The sequence below is a fragment of the Hyla sarda genome, chromosome 9 (genome assembly GCF_029499605.1).
Source record: "Hyla sarda isolate aHylSar1 chromosome 9, aHylSar1.hap1, whole genome shotgun sequence".
In the NCBI taxonomy this organism is placed as follows: Eukaryota; Metazoa; Chordata; class Amphibia; order Anura; family Hylidae; genus Hyla; species Hyla sarda.
Genome location: NC_079197.1, coordinates 45,283,273 through 45,304,688, shown reverse-complemented (window position 1 = coordinate 45,304,688; position 21,416 = coordinate 45,283,273). Strand labels below are relative to the sequence as shown.

Here is a 21,416-nt window from a genome sequence, read left to right as displayed (position 1 = left end):
CCACCCCTCACATTTCTGTAAATATTTTATTACATCTTGTCATGTGACAACACGGAAGAAATGCCCCTCTGCTACAATGTAAAGTAGTGTGTGCACAGCCCATATAATAGTGTTTAATGTCGTGCCCTCTAAACACAAAGCCATTAATGTCTAAACATTGACAACAAAAGTAAGTACACCCCTAAGTGGAAATGTCCAAATTGGGCCCAATGTGTCAATATTTTGTGTGGCCACCTATATTTTCCAGCACTGCCTTATGCCTTGAGCATGGAGTTCACCAGAGCTTATCAACTCCTCCATTATGACATCACAGAGCTCGTAGATGTTAGAGACCTTACACTCCCCCACCTTAAGTTTGAGGATGCCCCACAGATGTTCAATAGAGTTTAGGTCTGGAGACATGCTTGCCCAGTCCCTCAGATACTTTAGGAAGGCATTCGCAATCTTGGAGGTGTGTTTGGGATCATTATCATGTTGGAATACTGCCCTGCAGCCCAGTCTATGAAGGGAGGGGATCATGCCCTGCTTCAGTATGTTACAGTACCTGTTGGCATTCATGGTTCCCTCAATGAACTGTAGTCCTTCAGTGCCAGCAGCACTTATGCACGCCCAGACCATGAAACTCCCAACAACATGATTGACTGTAGGCAAGACACACTTTGTACTCCTCACCTGGTTGCCGCCCCACACGCTTGACACTATCTGAACCAAATGTTTATCTTGGTCTATCGGACCACATGACATGGTTCCATTAACCATGTCCTTAGGCTGCTTGTTTTCAGCAAACTGTTTGCGGGCTTTCTTTTGCATCTTCTTTAGAAGAGTTTTACTTCTGGGACGACAGCCATGCAGAACAATTTGATGTGGCTGATCCTTCAACCCCTTCAACCTTTGCATCAGATCCTGTACGATCCCCTGATATATTTATACATAGTTATTAGGTCGCCCCTAAGCCTTCTTTTTTCTAAACTAAATAACCCTTATTCTGAGAATCTTTCTGGGTACTGTAGTCCTCCCATTCCCCGTATTACTCTGGTTGCCCGTCTTTGAACCCTCTCCAGCTCCACTATATCTTTCTTGTACACTGGTGCCCAGTACTGTACACAGTATTCTATGTGTGGTCTGACTAGTGATTTGTACAGCAGTAGAATTATTTCCTTGTCGTGGGCATCTATGCCCCTATTGATGCACCCTATGATTTTATTTGCCTTGGCAGCAGCTGCCCGACACTGGTCACTACAGCTAAATTTACTGTTAACTAAGACTCCTAAGTCCTTCTCCACGTCAGTCGTCCCAAGTGTTCTCCCATTTAATACATAATCCCAGCCCGGATTTTTCCTCCCCATGTGCATTACCTTACATTTATCAGTGTTGAACCTCATCTGCCACTTCCCAGCCCAAACCTCCAACCTATCCAGATCCATTTGTAACAGTGCTCTGTCCTCTATAGTGTTTACCGCTTTACAGAGTTTAGTATCATCTGCAAAGATTGCTACTTTACTATTTAACCCCTCTACAAGGTCATTAATGAATATATTAAATAGCACAGGACCCAAGATGGGCCCCTGTGGTACCTCACTAGTAACAGTCACCGAATCAGAATAAGTACCATTAATAACCCCCCTCTGTTTCCTATCACTGAGCCAGTTACTTACCCACTTACACACATTCTCCCCCAGCCCCATCCTTCTCATTTTATGCACCAACCTTTTATGTGGCACCGTATCAAATGCTTTGGAAAAATCCAGATATACGACATCCAGCAATTGCCCCTGGTCCAGTCTGGAGCTCGCCTCCTCATAAAAGCTGATCAGGTTAGTTTGACAGGACCGATCCCTCATAAAGCCATGCTGATATGAAGTCACACATTTATTTTTTATCAAGATATTCCAAAATAGCATCCCTTAGAAAACCCTCAAACAATTTACATACAACCAAGGTTAAACTAACAGGCCTATAATTCCCGGGGTCACCTTTTTAAATATTGGCACTACATTTGCCATGCGCCAGTCCTGGGGAACAGTCCCTGTCACTATAGAGTCCCTGAATATTAGGGAGAGTTCTTTGCTATGAGTTACCATGTTAAACTCTAGTGATCAGTATTAGAGAGTGTGAGAGTGATAACACCAAATTTTAAACACTTGCTCCCCATTCACACCTAAGACATGGTGACACAAACAAGTCACATGACACCGGAAAAGGAAAAATTGCTAATGGGTCTAATTTGGATACTTTTGTTGCCAAGGTTTAGACATTAATGGCTTTGTGTTGAGTAATTTTGAGAAGACACAACATTAAACACTGGTGGGAGGTTTGAGGATAAAGGATGTTTGGGAGAAGGGTAAATTTAAGAGTTGGTTGGTTTTAAAAGAAGAATTTAAATTAAAGGAGGGTAGTTGGTTGGAATACAATAGTACTAGGGGAGTTTTTCTTGAATTTATAAGCAGAGGAGGAGCCATATATTTAACATATCTGAAATAGTGGTTAAAATAATGAGAGGGGAAATTCAAAAAAGACACATTTCATATGTATACAAAACTTTGATTAGGTTAACTAAAAATAAATTAGATCATAAAAGTTTTCCACAATGGCAGGAAGAAATTGTACCAACAGAGGAAATAAAGTGGGACATTATATGTAAAAATATTAATATGGTATCTTCAAATTTAAATTATAGGATAACGCAATTTAACATCGTTTATAGACTTTATTATACACCTAACTTTTGGAAAGGATAGGGATAAGAAGAGAAAGTAATTGTAACAGATGTAACCTAGAGAAGGCAGAGCAGTTACATATTTTTGGGAATTGTCCAGAGATTGTTAGCTATTGGATAGAAGTATATGGTAAAATTAAGGAAATAATGGGTGTACGCATGAATTTCTGTCCTGTGGTGGCAATCTTGGGAGATGACTCAAGTATAACAGTTAGTAGGGGGGAAAAAAGATGTTTGAGAATGTTGTTTTATGCTCGTTTGATAATTGTCAAAAAATGGATATCCCCCAGAAGTCCTATTTGTATTGAATGGTACAATAGTATGAGGAGGGTAGAGGGTTACTTCGGGGGGGAGGAGGAGAGGGAGGGATAGATAGGAACGGAGAATAATATTTTTTTATTATTATTATTAGGATATTGCTATGAACAGATGTGAGATGTGATAGGGCAGGGGGCTGGGAGGACAGGATCTAAGGAATTGTAAATTGGAAGGGGTATTGATTAAGATAGTAGGGAAAATATCGAAAGATCAGTAAAAGGGGAGGGTTGATTATTTAATGTGGGTGGTGTTTCTGACCTCCGGACCCCCTGTCCTTTGACTGATTAATGTACGTGGGATGGGAGGGAGGGGGTGGGGAGGGGTTTGGGTCCTACACAGTTTTATAAAGCGATTGTTTTGAAGTTGTTGATTCACTTAGTTTTTTTGTATGTGTAAAAAATAAAATTAAAATGATAATTTAAAAGAAAAAAATATTAAACACTGTTATACAGGCTGTGAACTCACTACTTTACATTGTAGCAGAGGGTCATTTCTTCAGTGTTGTCACATGAGAAGACACAATAAAATATTAACAAAACTATGAGAAATGTACTCAATTTAAGTAGGTTAACAACCATTGGCTATTGGCCGCACATCTTTATGTGTAATAGGGGATGTATGACAGAACGTAATCACTAGTTGACTATGTTGGGGCCATGAAAGTCAAGGAGGCCCATGCATGTCCATGTGCATATATGAAGCACTCAGACGGATCCCTCCAAGGAACAGCCCAGGATAAAAGCAGCGCACAAGACTTCAAAGGTAAAATGGTTTATTTACCCGGCATGCAACGCGTTTCGCTGGACAACCAGCTTCATCATGCCTGATGAAGCTGGTTGTGCAGCCAAACGCGTTGCATGCCGGGTAAATAAACCATTTCACCTTTGAAGTCTTGTGCGCTGCTTTTATCCTGGGCTGTTCCTTGGAGGGATCCATCTAAGTGCTTCACCTGTGTTGCCAGGAGCGGCTGCCGATCTTTGCCCGTTGAGGGTTAATCCACGCTTTCACCATAGTTGTACTTGGTTGCAGTACAACTATACTCTGTGAGCATTTTTGCTTTTTTCCCTCTCCTCTTTATAATACGTTATCACACTAGGAGCACTCTCCTTGTCTATATTTACATGTGCATATATGTCAGCATCACACTGACAATTTTCCCAGTGCCATGGAACCTTGCCTTGTGCGTATGGTCATATGTTCATCAAAAACAATGGATAGAAAGATAGATAGATAAATAGATAGATAGATAAATAGATAGCATCCAGGAGAACAGTACTTTAAGCAAATGATAGTAAGGGGGGGGGGGGGGGGCAGCAGCCAGGTCCCAGATCCACTGTCCATGAATAAAAAACTAGAAAATACTGCATCACAAGTTAAAATGAAGCATACAAAAAAGAACTGTATACCTACTGTGAAGCATGGAGGAGGCTCGGTTATGTTTTGTGGCTGTTTTGCTGCATCTGGCACAGGATGTCTTGAATCTGTACAGGGTACAATAAATTCTCAAGCCTGTCAAGGCATTCTGGAGGGAAATTGCTGCCCAGTGTCAGGAAGCTTGGTCTCAGTCACAGGTCAGGGGTCCTCCAACAGGATAATGACCCAAACCTCACAGTTACAAATACCCAAGAACATTGGACTATTCTGAGGTGTCCTTCTATGAGCCCTTGTGTGAATTCTATTAAACATCTGTGGAAGGAGCTGAAGCCTGTAATCTGGAGGAGACACCTTCACACCTGAGACTGCTGGAGCAGGATCTTATGAGGAGTGGGACAAGATACCTTCAGACAAGTGCAGAATCTCATTGAGAGTAAGGGTCTATTCACATGACAGAATGTTTGTTTGCAGAATTCCGCCTCAAATAAAAAGCCCATAGACTTCTATGGGATTCCTCACTCCCATTCACATTTCTGAATTTCCACTTGCGGTATTCCGCAAGCGGAAATTCAGAAGTGTGAATTGGAGTGCGGAATCCCATACAAGTCTATGGGCTTTAATTTGAGGCAAAATTCCGCAAGCAGAAATTCGGCTGTGTGAATACAGCCTAGGCTAGGTTCACACTGCGGAACTTTTCTGTCCGGAGATTCCGAATGCGTCCAGCACCGACTGAATCAGTCAGCGTTAGGACTGTGCGGACACTGCAGTCTCCAATAGACTACAATGTGTTCCCCAAGTATTTCCACCTGAAGAATGAGCAACGCCATTCTTCAGGCGGAAAATTTCAAACGCATTTTCCATTCACAAATTCCGCTTCACACATTCCAAAGTGTGAATTTATGACCGGAAACCCGCTCACTATACTATACATTTTAGTAAGCGGAATTTCTACCTGCAATTTCAAAGCGGAATTGCAGGCGGAAGTTCCGTAGTGTGAACCTAGCCTTAGGGTCTATTCACATGTTGGAATTTCTGCCTCAAATGAAAGCCCAATACACTTGTATGGAATTCCGCAAGCAAAAATTTCGAAGTGTCAATGGGAGTGCAGGATCCCATAGAAGTGTATTGGGCTTTCATTTGAGGCGGAATTCCGCTGGTGGAAATACCGCCATGTGAACAAACCCTTACAGAAATCGCTAAACTGTAGTGACTGCCTCAAAAGGTTATGCAACAAAATATTAAGTTCAGGGAAACACCATTTTTGGCCAGGCCAGTTTCATTATAATGTTCTTCAAATAGTTCTGTTGAACCACAATTCAAATGTAATTTCCGATTTCATCAGTTCATTATCGGTAAATTGTTAATTATTATTATTACTTTTGTCAGTTTCAAGTTAGATCAGGAAGTGTTACCGTTTTTTCTTTTTTTTTCTTTAACGGAAAGGTACCAACAATTTTGTCTACGACTGTACGTGTGTGTTTGTGTGTGCAGTGTATACCTATGATTATAATGAATTTCAATAATTTTGGTTATCTTTAAGCAGCACGCATGTTCTTCTGATTTTCTATTCTGTATATTAAAAAACCAGTAGGTCGTATGAAAAGTGATGTGGCAGTAGCAGGATATATGTAGAAAACTTACTACAACTCTGTAGCTCGTGATTTGCTCGCTGATAAAGTGAGCAGTCAACAGATTTGAATGAAACTTCTGGAGACGGCTCACTTTAGCAGTGGGCAACTAGAGGGCTAAACATCTTTTAAACATGTATTCTGCTGCTGCAACATTTTTGGAGTTGCATTTAAAATGTGGGGGGGATGAGACTTCACTTTACCCCATTATCACCTTGCGACAGTGAGTTGCAATATAGAGGAATATGAGGAGCAGGGGCCACTGCACTGACTCTGACATGCCAAGGCCCTTGGCTGCGGGATCTGAAAAGTTGTTTACATGTAAATAGATCTGAAGTGACTCAAATCTCCTTTCAAAGTATGGAGTCATGGAAATGGGAGGGGTGCAGTTAACACCTCTGCTGCATGTGAGGACAGAGGTGTCAATTCTAATCTGAATACTGCTACTGCCTGTTAGAATTACAGTAAAGTGTCCTGGGAAGGAAATGTATGATGTCACACATCTATAAAGTAGGTGCCTTTGTTTTAGTAAATGTATGTGCAAAAATGGAAATATGCAGCTTTTCCCACAAATCTAGAAAATTCTTCTGTGCTCATTCAGCTCGGAATTCCATGCAACAGTTTAAGGCCGAGTTCACAGTACGGAATTTCTGATCGGAATTTCGGTTCGATAATTCCGCTGCTTTAAGGTAACGTGCAGGTGAATGGGTTGATCCTTTAAACTATTCACACTGCGGAATTTTCTGGATGGAATTTCCATCAGAAAATTTGGCTCCAAAAATTCCGCCAGAACATTGAACCTGCCCATGTTCTGGCAGAAGCTGCACCGCAAACATTGCCTTCTATGGGGATGGCAATGCCCATGCGGTCCTGAATCAGTCGGCGATGGAATCGCCGGCCGGAAATTTCCTGGCCGCGGAATCTGTAGGGTGAACCCGGCCTAAGGGCATGTTCGCATGTTGCATATATACGCTGCAGGTTTTGTGTTTCCGATTTTATATTGTATTTCAACTATATATTTATCTTGATTTCCACAGCATTAAATCTGCAACCTATATGTGTAAACACAATCTAATGTTGAAATAGTCACCACCATAAATAAAAATGTATTCTGTTGCACAATATAAGTGACCAGATGCAGGTGCCATGTAATGACATACATACAGTAGCAACAACTCTTGCACTATACAATAGTGTTACAGTCCAGTAAAAATCAATATATGTTGTGATTATAATAGTCACATGACAACTGAGAGTAAAAGATGTATAACCTCCAAAGAGACAATTAGTTTAAGTGGATCTAAAAAAAAAAAAAAAAAAAATCATGTGTTCAGTTATGGAGGTAGGTGGCCCTAGGCTGGCTATAAGTTAGCATACCTATATCAAGACCTGAGTAGGGCCCGATCCCCTCTGTATGGTGATGAGGTAAGGGGCAGAGCTCACACTTGCACTATGCAGATCCGGCAGTGGGCGGGGTCGGTGACGTCAGAGGGGCTTTAAATGCAGGAGGGAGCAGTTCTCAGACAGTAAGAAGAGATCCATAGAGATAAAGTCACAGTCACTGAATGCTGAGCACAGTCACTCACCGCACCGATCTACTGACACCAGTATAGGCACTACACCTAGTCACCGGAGGAGGACGCCCTACACATCACTCACCCACCCGCCCTCACCTCTCCTCATTCATCACCCGGATTCTCACTCACCCACTATGGCTTTATTTCGTTCCTGGATCTTTTTACTTTTTTGCTCTGTCGGACCTTGTGGCGCCATCCACTGGCTGTGAGTATATCTTCACTCTACATAGCTTTTTATTAAAGACGATAGATCAGTGATTCTCAACCAGTATGCCTCCAGCTGGGAGTTGTAGTTTTGAAACAGCTGGAGGCACCCTGGTTGGGAAACACAGAAGATAGGTCAGTGATTCCCAACCAGTGTGCCTCCAGCTGGGAGTTGTAGTTTTGCAACAGCTGGAGGCACCCTGGTTGGGAAACACTGAGAAGATAGGTCAGTGATTCCCAACCAGTGTGCCTCCAGCTGGGAGTTGTAGTTTTGCAACAGCTGGAGGCACCCTGGTTGGGAAGATAGAAGATAGATCAGTGTTTCCCAACCAGGGTGCCTCCAGCTGTTGCAAAACTACAACTCCCAGCATGCCCGGACAGCCTTCGGCTGTCCGGGCATGCTGGGAGTTGTAGTTTTGCAACAGTTGGAGGCACCCTGGTTGGGAAACACTAATATAGATGGTACCACACCCTAGGAGACCATCTGCCCCTGCAATAAATGTCCTTTAACCTCTTTTCTGCACTTGAGTCAAGACTGGCTTATACTATTACTCTGTATAGTTCAGAATCCTATATTCTGCCAGCCTAGCTATAGGGACCTGTGTACTGTTACTATATAGTGCCATTGTCTGGACAGGGCAGTTACTATGTACAGGCAAATCTTATAAACTGCTTTTATTTGGGGGGGGGGGGGGTAGCATTCATTTTATTGTTCACCTATAAAAGCTTTATTGGAAATCTTTTGTATTGATCTGAAATGACAACAACCAAACAGATTGTGCTGCCTAGTTGTCACTTTCCTTTCCTCCACACCAGACTCTTGCAGCCTGCAGTCCAGTCCTCCAGGGAAGCTATTTATTCACTGTGTATTCTAGGTAGAAATGTTTCTTTATAAATAATGGCCCTCCTTTACTTAGAGAATCGGGTTGTAAGTCTATGTTGCTTTCTTACCCGGCTGCTTTTTTCCCCTGGTATTTATTATTATGTCGCATCCTGTTTGTCGCACGTGGGTTTTGTTGGTTTTGGTTTCCAACTCCTCTGAGTTGTCGGGGAAAAATCCACAACAATTCAACAAATTCGGGTTGGAAACCATTATAAATACGTGGGAAAGCTCAGAAATGTCGGGTTATGCCCCTTTTTCGGGTTTGGGAGAATCCACATCGGGTCCATCGGGAAAAAATGTTGCATTGTGTCGCAGACTGGCGCACAATGTCTGCGACATGGCGCAGACAAAGATGCGACAAAAAAACCCGACAAAAGAGGTCGGGTTTAGAATAGTAAATGAGGGCCAATGTTGCTTTCTTACCCGACTGCTTTTTTCCCCTGGTATTTATTATGTCGCATCCTGTTTGTCGCACGTGGTTTTTGTTGGTTTTGGTTTCCAACTCCTCTGAGTTGTCGGGGAAAAAATCCACAACAATTCAACAAATTTTGGTTGGAAACCATTATAAATAGGTGGGAAAGCTCAGAAATGTCGGGTTTACAATAGTAAATGAGGGCCACTGTGTGTGATGGCTTGGGCTGGACATGTCACTTGTAGCAGGTGTAGAGATCTAATTTGTGAATTCAAAACTTGTCAATATTGGGGCAAAGTCTAAACTAACTGGTACCAGGTTTTTTGAAGTGTAATCTGGATTTTAGAGTGGCAAATCTTCTGTACACCCAGCTTTCTCTGGCCTGTCTGTATTGAGTACCTTGCAATATAAGCTGTTAACTTTTCTTTGGACTTTTTAATTGATTTGTTGCTTTCTAATAGTTGTAAAGTGTTACATTTGTTCTGTAGAAGTAGGAAAATATTATTATTTATTTTTTAATTGCGTCTGTGATTTATCCTTTCATAGTTCTGTATAAGTAGTAATCATTGTATATCAGTATTTAAGGATATAGATATGTATACTTTATAGCTCTGTATGTTTGTCTGTAAACACAAAAACAAAAGTTTTCTGTCCGTGATTGTTAAATAAGTTAGGGGAATTTTTCTATTTTATGAATAACTAACTTATTTAACAATCACGGACAGAAAACTTTTGTTTTTGTGTTTACAGACAAACATACAGAGCTATAAAGTATACATATCTATATCCTTAAATACTGATATACAATGATTACTACTTATACAGAGCTATGAAAGGATAAATCACAGATGCATTTATTTATTTATTATTGTATATTTTTTACTTATTTTTTTTTCCCCCCCATGGACACTGGGTAAATTCCCCTTTTATTATGGAATGTCCCAGGGTTTTATGGATGGTAGACAACCCTGTCCCCAGGATATGTCTGATAGATGTGGGTTTTGTCTCTAAAATTCTCAACTATTCCCAGAACTTGGTTCTCTGAAACCTCTGACCAATTTGAGATAGTTGCCTGCCAGTACATTGAGGCAGAGAATGAAAGGAGCGGTGGCTATCTATGTGTGCAGCTTTGTCAATTCTCTTCTACGGGAGTCATGAGGATACCGAAGATTTTTGGGGGATGCTATTACCTTTTAGTCTTATCCTTTGATCTTTGTTTATCTTCCAGTGGCCTTACAGTAAATGGCAGTCGAGTAGCCTGGAATGAAAGTGAGCACTGCAAATTACTTCAAGGATTGGTTCCTGACCATACCCAACTTTGCAAGAGAAACATGGAACTGATGCAGAGTGTGGTCAATGCAGCAAAACAGGCCAAACTCACTTGCCAACTGGCATTCTCCGACATGCGATGGAACTGCTCATCAATTGAACTTGCTCCGCACTTCACCCCAGACTTGCTGAAAGGTAAATGGATACGATGACAAGACCTGGTTCAGTTATAGGAGGACCACTGTAATAGCTTTAATATTTCAGAGGAAAAGGTGTTGCCAATACATTGATAGATTTTATTTACATTTCAGGAACCAGAGAGTCAGCCTTTGTGTATTCCTTAGCATCTGCAGCTATTAGTCACACCATTGCCAGAGCCTGTGCCTCAGGGGAACTACCCACATGTTCCTGTGGTGCCACCCCAGCTGAGGTTTCTGGACCAAGTTTTCGTTGGGGAGGATGTGGTGACAATCTGCGTTATGGCCTTCAAATGGGATCAGCATTTGTTGATGCTCCAATGAAATCTAGCAAGTTTGGAACACAAGCTGCCAAGCTGATGAATTTGCACAACAATGCTGTTGGGAGACAGGTAAGAAGTTGAAAATCTGGAGGACAAAATTGCCCTCAGAAGAAACAGAGGGCACCATATTAAGCGCGGTCAGTGCTCTAATCTTTCTCTGCGGCCACTAAAACTTGCAGAGTGCTGAACAGTGTTTGGCAGCCCCATAGGGGCTCTGTTAATTATGGGAACAATTTTGTCCCTGTTTTTGGGCTGTTTTGGGGTTCAGCTTTAGGACTCCACCAACCAGCTTTTTATCCTGTGGACAGGGGATAACTTTTTGCTATGAGGATACCCTTTCAAGTTATGGTTGTAGAGAAGGCATGTTCTGCCATGAATCCATTTAATTAGAGATGAGCGAATTTACAGTAAATTCGATCCGTCATGAACTTCTCGGCTCGGCAGTTGATGGCTTATCCTGCATAAATGTGTTCAGCTTTCAGGTGCTCCGGTGGGCTGGAAAAGGTGCATACAGTCCTAGGAAAGAGTCTCCTAGGACTGTATCCACCTTTTCCAGCCCACGGGAGCACCTGAAAGCTGAACTCATTTATGCAGGATAAGTCATCAACTGCCGAACCGAGAAGTTTGTGACGGATCGAATTTACTGTAAATTCGCTCATCTCTACATTTCATGTTCAGCATTCATTACAAATGCTGAGGAGCTTCTCCAAATCATACTCCAAGTAGCACTATGACCATGATGGAAGGAATGGGAGATTTAACAGTCCAGATTCTAGTTGAGAAGCAACAACTTCTTAGTACATTAAAGGGGTTCTCCACTGGCCAGCGTTCAGAAGTAAAGGTTTTGAATGCTGTTTTCACGCTTCCGGTGTTGACATCACAGCCAAGCCCTCTCATCGAACGCTGGCCAGTGGAGTACCCCTTTAAGAGCAGCAGGCTTATCTTATGTAGCCCATCTTTAGGAAACAAATGCTGCAGAATAACGTCTGTTGCCTTTTAAAGTGCCACTGAGATGTTTGTTTGTAGGTACAGTATAATCATTAGGTATTTCTTTTCATCTAGGTGCTAATGGATTCAATGGAGACAAAGTGCAAATGTCATGGAGTGTCTGGTTCATGTTCAGTGAAGACTTGCTGGAAGGGTCTCCAAGATCTGCCACATGTAGCTGATGAGCTGAAGTCCAAGTACTTGGCTGCAACCAAAGTCATTTATAGACAAATGGGAACGCGCAAACATTTGGTTCATAAGGAGTTGGACATCAGGCCAGTTAGAGAATCTGAGCTGGTTTATTTAAATAGCTCCCCAGACTACTGCACCAGAAATCCCAAGCTGGGCTCGTATGGAACGCAAGATCGGTAAGCAAATGTTTCACCAAGTTGGTGCCACCTAAATATATTGGGTTTTAGTACAGTGGTCCCTCAAGTTACAATATTAATTGGTTCCAGGACGACCATTGTATGTTGAAACCAGAACTCTATGGAAACCTGGTAATTGGTTCTGAAGCCCCAAAATGTCATCCAAAAATAGGGGGGAAAAAAGTGAGGATTAAAGAAAAATAAGTAGATAACTAATACAGATAAAGCCAATCCTTACATTTAAAAGTAAGAAAGAGCTGCTGGGAGCTGTAAATCACTCTGTCAGTGTTTCCCAACTAGAGTGCCTCCAGCTGTTGCAAAACTACAACTCCCAGCATGCCCGGACAGCCGTTGGCTGTCCGAGCATGCTGGGAGTTGTAGTTTTGCAACAGCTGAAGGCACCCTAGTTGGGAAACAATGGTTTATGTAGAGGACAGAAGCTTCTTCAGGGTCCTGTACAGCACATGCAGTGTCCCAAATGGAGCCACCCTTACTTGGTGTCTAAAGGAGCAGCTAACCCTGGCACAGGTAAGGAGTAGAACAGAACGTGTAGTTCCTCCCTGTACTGTGGAGGCGCTACCAGACACCAGTCAGTGCATGCACTTCAGTAATAGAGGTGATTTACCAGTGAATGTCCATTCTGATTGGTCGGTTCCTCCAGTTGTGACATGTTTCACAGATCCTGACTGTCTGTACATTGTATGTTGAGTCTCGTTTCAAGTTACAATGGTCCAGAAAAGACTATTGTAAATTGAGGGATAACTGTATTGGTGTTTGAGCTCTACACCATAGTCTCCATGTGCCAGGGGTCATAGGTTCTAAACTTATAGGCAGTTAAAGCTATATTTAGCTCATATAGCTAACAGGTTGAAACAACTAGCAAAGCAAAAACATCCATTACATCATGAAGGCTTTTGAAGGTTACAGTCTACCTGTTGCCTCCAAGTAGAGATGAGCGAACTTACAGTAAATTCGATTCGTCACGAACTTCTCGGCTCGGCAGTTGATGACTTTTCCTGCATAAATTAGTTCAGCTTTCAGGTGCTCCCGTGGGCTGGAAAAGGTGGATACAGTCCTAGGAGACTCTTTCTTAGGACTGTATCCACCTTTTCCAGCCCACCGGAGCACCTGAAAGCTGAAGACATTTATGCAGGACAAGTCTGCAACCGCCAAGCCGAGAAGTTCGTGACGAATCGAATTTACTGTAAGTTTGCTCATCTCTACCTCCAAGTAATGCATATAGCCAATGAAGATTATGCGAAAAATTACTTTATCCATCGCATGTTCTTTTTCTTTTATTTATTTTTATACATTTTTTTTCTTGTAATGCAAGTGCCCAGTATCAACACTTTTTCTATAACTAGAATAACTTAGTGTTTTGCCTGTGGTTTTAAATTTTTCTATAATTTCTTTTCAGACTTTGCAACAAAACCTCATTGGGCAGTGACAGCTGTAACCTGATGTGTTGTGGTCGCGGGTACAATGTTTATACAGAAACCATTGTGGAGCGCTGCCAGTGCAAATACTACTGGTGCTGTTATGTCATGTGTAAGAAATGTGAGCGGACAGTAGAAAGATATGTCTGCAAGTGAAGTAAATGTTCAAGCCTAAATTTGACTGTTTAAACATGTAAATGTACCTGTCTGGGAAGCGGAGCTGAAAGCAGGTACTAAAAATCCAAGCCTTTGTGACTGGATAAATAAGGGGCAATCTACAGGAGCTGGCCTGCTGTGCTCCAAAGACAACCTCCCACACAATGCCTGGATTAATGCACAGCCCCATAAAATGGAAAGAATGAGGGTGATACATGCAGTTGGCACGGACTATGGAGATGTGGACACATCAGTGCTCCTAAATTGAGGACGTTACCTCTAAATGAACCTGTCATGCAGGATGCAAATGCATATGTATGTTATGTAAAAACAAACAACAAAAAAAACATCAGTGTCTTTAGTTTTGAGACTTTAATTGTATATATATATTTTATAAATTGTAATTATATTTTTATATTAAACCAACATTTTGCTGCTGTAAACAGTGGATTGTACAACTAGTGTAAGGCTGGTTCTATATCTCTAATGTGCAGACTGCTGTAACGCTGGGGGCCGATCAGTATGAAGCTTATAGATGAAAGCTTATGTCCACTGTACTTGGGCTGCCCAATCTTTCAGCGTTGCCCTCTCTGCACCTGTGGGGGTACAGTCTGACAGCTGTATGGGGGATGGTTTGGCAGGTGCTTCTTCTGTTAAAGTGCAGCTGCTTGCATGTTCAGTATAGTGCAGGGGATCTGTGTTGGAGAGTTCTTTAGATATACCCAGGGCGCATGTAATCCTCAGAATTCCAACATTTTACAGCCCAAAATACCTGTAGTTTTATTTGGAATCAAAACTCCCAAACCAGTTGCCAGTTCACCATGGAGCTTAGTGGGAATATCCAGTCTTGCTTCCCTCCCACTGTGCAGGGAATGAGCTTCCAGGAATATCTCTAAAATACTTGCAAACTCCAGCACAGCCATCATACATATGGAAGAAGACCCCACAACCCTTTGGTCTGATTTATGGCTGTCCTATAACCTCAAGCTGTACTCTGTGGGGGTTCTAGCCTCATGTCCATGCTTAGGAATCTCAAGGTCTAAGCGCTAAAGTCTGTCTTATGGCTTCTGGACAAAGGGGTCATTAAACCAATCAATGCAGCTCAGTGAAAGTGTTTTTGGCCCTAGATCCTTTTTGTGTTTTTAGAATGTTGATATAGAGCTTGCTTGTCCCTAGAGTTGTAGGGGGTTGTACTTGTGATTATTTTTTGAAGATCGCTGGCTATGGCCATACGTTGTGTAGGGTAATGTGGACTCTTTGTTAAATCTATCAGTAATTGAAGTTACAAGGTAGAGTTCCCATTGAGAAATAGATAACCAGGTTCCATTACTGATAACATTCAAGAACACTTTGACATGCTGTACACTATCTGGTAACTCTTCAAACAAAATTTCCTGTGAAGTGTGTTTAGGTTTTTTTTGCCAAGATACAAACGTTTTTCAAGCTTGATTCTGGCAAATCTACCGGTCATCTACACTGTACATTTTAGCACAAATCCCTTAGTCTACTTTCAGACAGGGCACATACTGTACAAAATGCAGCATATTAAAGTACCAGTGATGTAAATGAGACTTTAAGAAATTTTACACTCTTTGGGGGTTGTGTGTATGAAAATTGACCTGCGGTAAAGATTTTAAAGGGAATTGATCAGGTCACGTAACCCCTAGAAGATCCAGCTTTATTCAGCAATCCCAGTGCCTACTGAAACCCTGGTACTTAACCTGCTTGGCTTTACATTAACGAAAGCAGGACTACATGCCACTGTAGCTCTCCCCATGCCTACTTAGGAGATGCCAAGATTTCTGAAAAATAAAGCTGGTGTTTATAAATATTGCATCAGAGAAAGGTTATGGGCACCGTGTGGGAGGTTTATCAAAACCTGTGCAGAGGAAAAGTTGACCAGTTGCCCATAGTAACCAATCAGATTGTTTTTGGTTTTGTGTGTGTTTTTTTATTTTTATTTTTTCCTTCCCCCAGAGGCCCTTCTAAAAATGAAAGAAGAAATTTAGTCACTGGACATCTGCAACACTTTTCCTCACAAATTTTTATTTAATTTCACCCAGTCTCCCAACACTGCTACCACTACTACGTGGGACTGAGTAGGGTTAATTGACTTCTGGTTTAAATAATTTTTATTGGATATTTTATTTTTTTAGAAATTTACAACAAAGGAAAGATTGGCCAAAGAAGTTAATTGACTTCAATAAGGGAGACAAAATCGGCACTCAAATGTTTTTGCTAGAGGTGAACGATGTTACAATACTTTGATTCTGCATGAACTTCTCGGCTCGGCAGTTGATTGCTTTTCCTGCATAAATTAGTTCAGCCTTCAGGTGCTCCGGTGGGCTGGAAAAGATGGATACAGTCCTAGGAGACTCTTAGGACTGTATCCACCTTTTCCAGCCCACCGGAGGTTCGTGCAGACTCTAAGTACTGTAATTTTGCTCATCTCTAGTTATTGCTGTTACTTACTTTATCCATAATAAAAAAAAAATCATCAGCAGCTTATTCAAACTAAAATCCACATGGAAATGAATGTAAACAGAAAATGTACATCACTTTTAAAAGTAGCTTCAAACAGCTGTTTACATTGACTTGGTTTATTACTATTGTTGTATCCCAAATTTCTTAAAGGAAAACTGTCACCTGCACTATAACCCGATACACCAGGTTATAGTGCGGGTGAACAGGAGACCGATGTGGGTTCTCAGGCTGCAATACCTACCTGTAGTCCGGAACCCCGATCCTCCGAAGGTCCCCCTCTTCCAGCGCTTTGAGGCGGGCCTGCCAGCTAGATTTAAATATTCATAAGCGCCGGTCATGTGAGCGCTCAGTAGGCATGAGCGCTCACGAGGCCAGCGCTTATGAATATTTTTTATCTAGCCGGCGGGCCCGCCTCAAAGCGCCAGTCAGTGCTGGAAGTTGGGGACCTTTTTGGAGGATCTGGGCTCTGGACTGCAAGTAGGTATAGCAGTCTGAGTCCCCGCATCGGTCTCCTGTTCACCCGCACTACAACTCGGTGTATCAGGCTATAATGCAGGTGACCGTTTTTCTAACATCCACATCAGATCATCTGCAGATTTCAAGCTGCTTAAAGGGGTTATCTGTCCAAAGACATCTTATCCCCTATCCAAAGGGGATCGTGGGAGGGCCCCCCCTCGTGACATTTTATTTATATAGTGCCTACAGATTCCGCAGCGCTTACATCACGCCCCTCACGTGACTGGAGGTGGCGTGACATCATGAGGGGGCGTGGCATTAAGCCACTTCTCCAGTCACGGAAAGAAAGAGCTTTCCGAGACAGAAGATGCAACCCTGCATAGAATGCGGGTGCTGCATGGAGATCGTGGGGGGGTCCCAGCGGCAGGCCCCCTGTGATCAGACATCTTATCACCTATCCTTTGGATACGGCATGTGAGACCCTTCCCTTAAGGGGTATGTGGAGGGGGATATTAAATTGAGGGTAGTTGACTACAGAATCACCTCCGGGCATATCTGGGCACAGATTGAATCATTTGGCACTAGAACTGCTTGGATATGCGCAGTCTCAATCGATGACAGAACATATGCAAGTGAATTCTGCCAAAATAATTAAAGGGGTACTCCGGTGGGAAAAAAAATTTAATTTAAATTTTTTTAAGGTCTTTAAGTCAACTGGTGCCAGAAAGTTAAACAGATTTGTAAATTTACTTCTATTAAAAAATATTTACCCTTCCCGTACTTTATAGCAGCTGTATACTACCGAGGATATTTTTTTTTTTTCTTGTCCACAGTGCTCTCTACTGACACCTCTGTCCGTGTCAGGAACTGTCCAGAGCAGCATAGGTTTGCTATGGGGATTTTCTCCTGCTCTGTACAGTTCCTGATACGGGCATCAGGTGTCAGCAGAGAGCACTGTGGACAAGACAAAAAAGAAATTAAAAAATAACAGATTGTCCTCTGTAGCATACAGCTGCTAAAAAGTACAGGAAGGGTAAAGATTTTTTGATAGAAATAATTTTACAAATCTGTTTAACTTTCTGGCACCAGTTCATTAACAAAAAAAAAAAAAAGTTTTCCACCGGAGTACCCCTTTAACATGATCATTCTTTCAGTATAGAAATTGAAAGTTCTGCCATGGAAATGCAGCAGTGTGCAACAGAAGCACTGATGGGAGGATGCTGCATCAGAATGTCTCGGCTCAAAGTGTGCATGTTCCCTGATGGTAAAGCTGTTCTCTTTTGTCCAAACCAACCAATCACAGCTCAGCTTTCCTATCTTAAACAGCTGGTAAAATGAAAGAGGAGTTGTAATTGGTTGCTATAGGCAACAAAGAAGCTTTTTTGTTAGTTTTGTGATTATCTCCCCCACTGAGTAATTACGCTTAAAGGGGTTCTCCACTCCCCTGTCTTCCGGAGCTCCGCTCGCAGCGTCCAGAAGTTTATTACTCCGGACGCTGTGTGCGGGCTTCCGTGTTCGAGGCTGCCCCCTCGTGACGTCACGCCCGCCCTCTCAACGAAAGTCTATAGGAAGGGGGAGCGACCGCTGTCACGCCCCCTTCCCATAGACTTTTGTTGAGGTGGTGGGCATGACATCACGAGGGGGCGGCCTCGAACACGGAAGACAGGGCAGTGGAGAACCCCTTTAATTATACCATAGCTCATGACCAGGGCTTTTGGCATACATTTGGCAGGTTGCAAACCTGACCGCTAATAAATGTACAGTGTGAGAAGCAATGTCCAAGTGCTGCAGCCCCTTTGGTCAGTCGATCAACCTATCCTAGTAAAGATCCATCACTACTGTAGTACTGGAAAACTTCTTTACAGATTTTGGGCCACTTTGATATCCTGTTCAGAAGATCATGTACATTATATCAGATAAAAATCATGGCATAAGGGACACATACCCTGTTGCAAAACTACAACTTCCAGCATGCCAGCACAGTTAAAGGAGGCACTCCGGTTGGGAAACACTGTCCTAAGGCAATATTTCAACTTGCAATCTGATGAGGACAAAAAAACAAAACTGGCACAACCACCCCGTGTGAATTCATTCTAATGGTAATCTACTGACTCTAGGGCATGCCAGTTGAAATATTGCAATGTAGCGTGTGCCCCATATGCACACTACTGAACAGCAGGTCTGGAATAGAGAGTGGTAATAGTAACCTGATGTAGCAGTTGCACTTGGTGTAACTAGTAAGCGATGTCTTCCTCTTTTACCAACACGTGACAACTGTCATTAATGTTGGTGACGATCGCCGAAGCCTAAAAATGTGGATGCTCAGAACAAACATTTTTATGTAATTGTATAACAAATTCTCCTGACCTACTATCTTCTGTCATCTATGGGGGACAGTGAGTGGCTCCATTGTGCGCTGTTTTGCTTATCAGTATGACCAATGCTGCACTATGTTTATGTATTTTTGCTTATGACGTTACTATATGAACTATTGTTCTTTGTACATTTTTATTGCTTATTTTTTTCTGCATATTCATGCATCTGTTTTATGATGCCCTGGCTATGGTCTGAGTATTATTAAAGGAGTAGTCCAGTGGTGACTCAGTGGTGAGCAACTTATCCCCTATCCTAAGGATAGGGGATAAGTTGCAGATCGCGGGGGGTCCGACCGCTGGGGCCCCCTGCGATCTCTCTGTACGGAGCCCCGACAGCCCGCGGGAAGGGGGCGTGTCGACCTCCGCACGAGGCGGCGGCCGACACGCCCCCTCAATACAACTCTATGGCAGAGCCGAATCGCTGCCTCCGGGAATCTCCAGCTCTGCCATTGAGATGAATTGACGGGGCGTGTCGGCCGCCGCTTCGTGCGGGGGTCGACACCCGCTATCTGGGCCGAGAGCTGGGGCCCCAGCATTCGGACCCCCCGCGATCTCAAACTTATCCCCTATCCTTAGGATAGGGGATAAGTTTTTCACCACTGGACTACCCCTTTAACTAACCATACCCACAGGGCCAGTACCTAGTTGTCCCATGATGATCCCGCCACCTTCTGGTGAGGAATGCATTGGAACTTATGTACAGTATAATTTAGTGTATGACACTGAGATTACTACTGGGAAATACACTAATTGGTTACTTCTCGTGCCTGGGTATATGATAGTAGATATGATAATACTTATTATGTATAACTTGAGTCTTGTATGTGACTCCCACCACTGTTGGAGGCACCTGAAGTACTTACATATTTATGGTTTACCATTTTTGTTCATGTAGATAGTCCATTGAGTAATGATGGATCAGTGTATTGATTTGGGTCATTAAAGGGGTATTCCAGGCCAAAACTTTTTTTCATATATCAACTGGCGCCGGAAAGTTAAACAGATTTGTAAATTACTTCTATTAAAAAAATCTTAATCCTTCCAATAGTTATTAGCTTCTGAAGTTGAGTTGCTATTTTCTATCTAACTGCTTTCTGATGACTCAAGTCCTGGGAGCTGTGCAGTTCCTACGGGGATATTCTCCCATCATGCACAGCTCCCGGGACGTGACATCATCATTGAGCAGTTAGACAGAAAACTTCAGAAGCTAATAACTATTGGAAGGATTAAGATTTTTTAATGGAAGTAATTTACAAATCTGTTTAACTTTCCGGAGCCAATTGATATATAAAAAAAAAGTTTTTGCCTGGAATACCCCTTTAATGATTTTATAGTGCAAAAAGGGGTGATTTGTTTAATTGGTTTATTAAAGGTCACATTTTAATATTACTACTTCAGTGATATTATATTTTTCTTGCACAGGATTTGGTATTATCTAATTATCTATGATTTTCTGTGAATTCCTCAGTATAATTGAAGAGTGAAATAGGAGAGCAGATCACTCTAAGACCATATTCACACTACGGAATTTCTGAGCGGAATCCATTGGAATAATTCAGTTGCAGCATAGTCCTATTGTTTTTAATGGGTTTCTGCTGCACCGTGCACATGGTGGAATTTCAGCAGCAGAAATCCCTATTCCAGCCTCCACTGAAAGAATTGACATGTCAATTATTTTTGCAGAATCCGCTCAGAAATGCATTGCTGTCTATAGAGACATCACATGTCCAAGCTGTCCTAGCTCCAGCATGTCCTGCTGGCGCCTGCTTTTTGTGTAATGTCTGCCCAAGTGGACGTTTCACAAATATTCTGCTGTGTGAAGATCGTCTTAGGGTATGTTCTCACTGTGGACATTCTGTAGACAGCTAGAACCGCTCAGAAATGTGCAGACTCCATAGACGGCAATGAATTTCGGAACAGATTCCGCAGAAAGAATTGACATGTCAATTCTTTCTGTGGAGACTGGAATCAGAATTTCCAAGGCATATTTTTCCGCAATTAAAATTCCGCTATGTGCATGGTACAGCAGAATCCCACTGAAAACAACGGGACTCTGTTGCAACAAAATTTCCTAGTGTAATTTTTCCACCAGATTCCGTTTGGAAATTCCTCCATTTAAACATAGCCTAAGGCCAGGTTCACATGGCCACAAATGTGCGAAATGTCCACCCGGAAAACACAGGCAGAAATTTTGCACATTTGATTAATCCGGCAGGCGCTAGGACCGCTCAGAAATGTGCTGTCTCATAGACA

General features: G+C 42.3%; 1 protein-coding gene across 2 annotated transcripts in view; it reads left to right on the top strand.

Moving 5' to 3' along the window:
- The window catches only part of LOC130291003 (protein Wnt-11b-2), a 39,903-nt gene extending 25,639 nt beyond the window's left edge, over positions 1-14,264 (top strand). The window contains exons 1-5 of one of the 2 annotated variants that reach the window (XM_056539311.1): positions 7,559-7,818; positions 10,341-10,576; positions 10,693-10,970; positions 11,964-12,256; positions 13,674-14,264. In XM_056539311.1, coding sequence (XP_056395286.1) covers positions 7,748-7,818; positions 10,341-10,576; positions 10,693-10,970; positions 11,964-12,256; positions 13,674-13,848 — 1,053 coding nt within the window. In that variant the 5' untranslated portion in view covers positions 7,559-7,747 and the 3' untranslated portion in view covers positions 13,849-14,264. Of the gene's footprint in view, positions 1-7,558; positions 7,819-10,340; positions 10,577-10,692; positions 10,971-11,963; positions 12,257-13,673 lie in introns of those variants that run through there. The other variant, XM_056539312.1, reaches the window with a different exon arrangement.
- Positions 14,265-21,416: the final 7,152 nt, after the last annotated feature.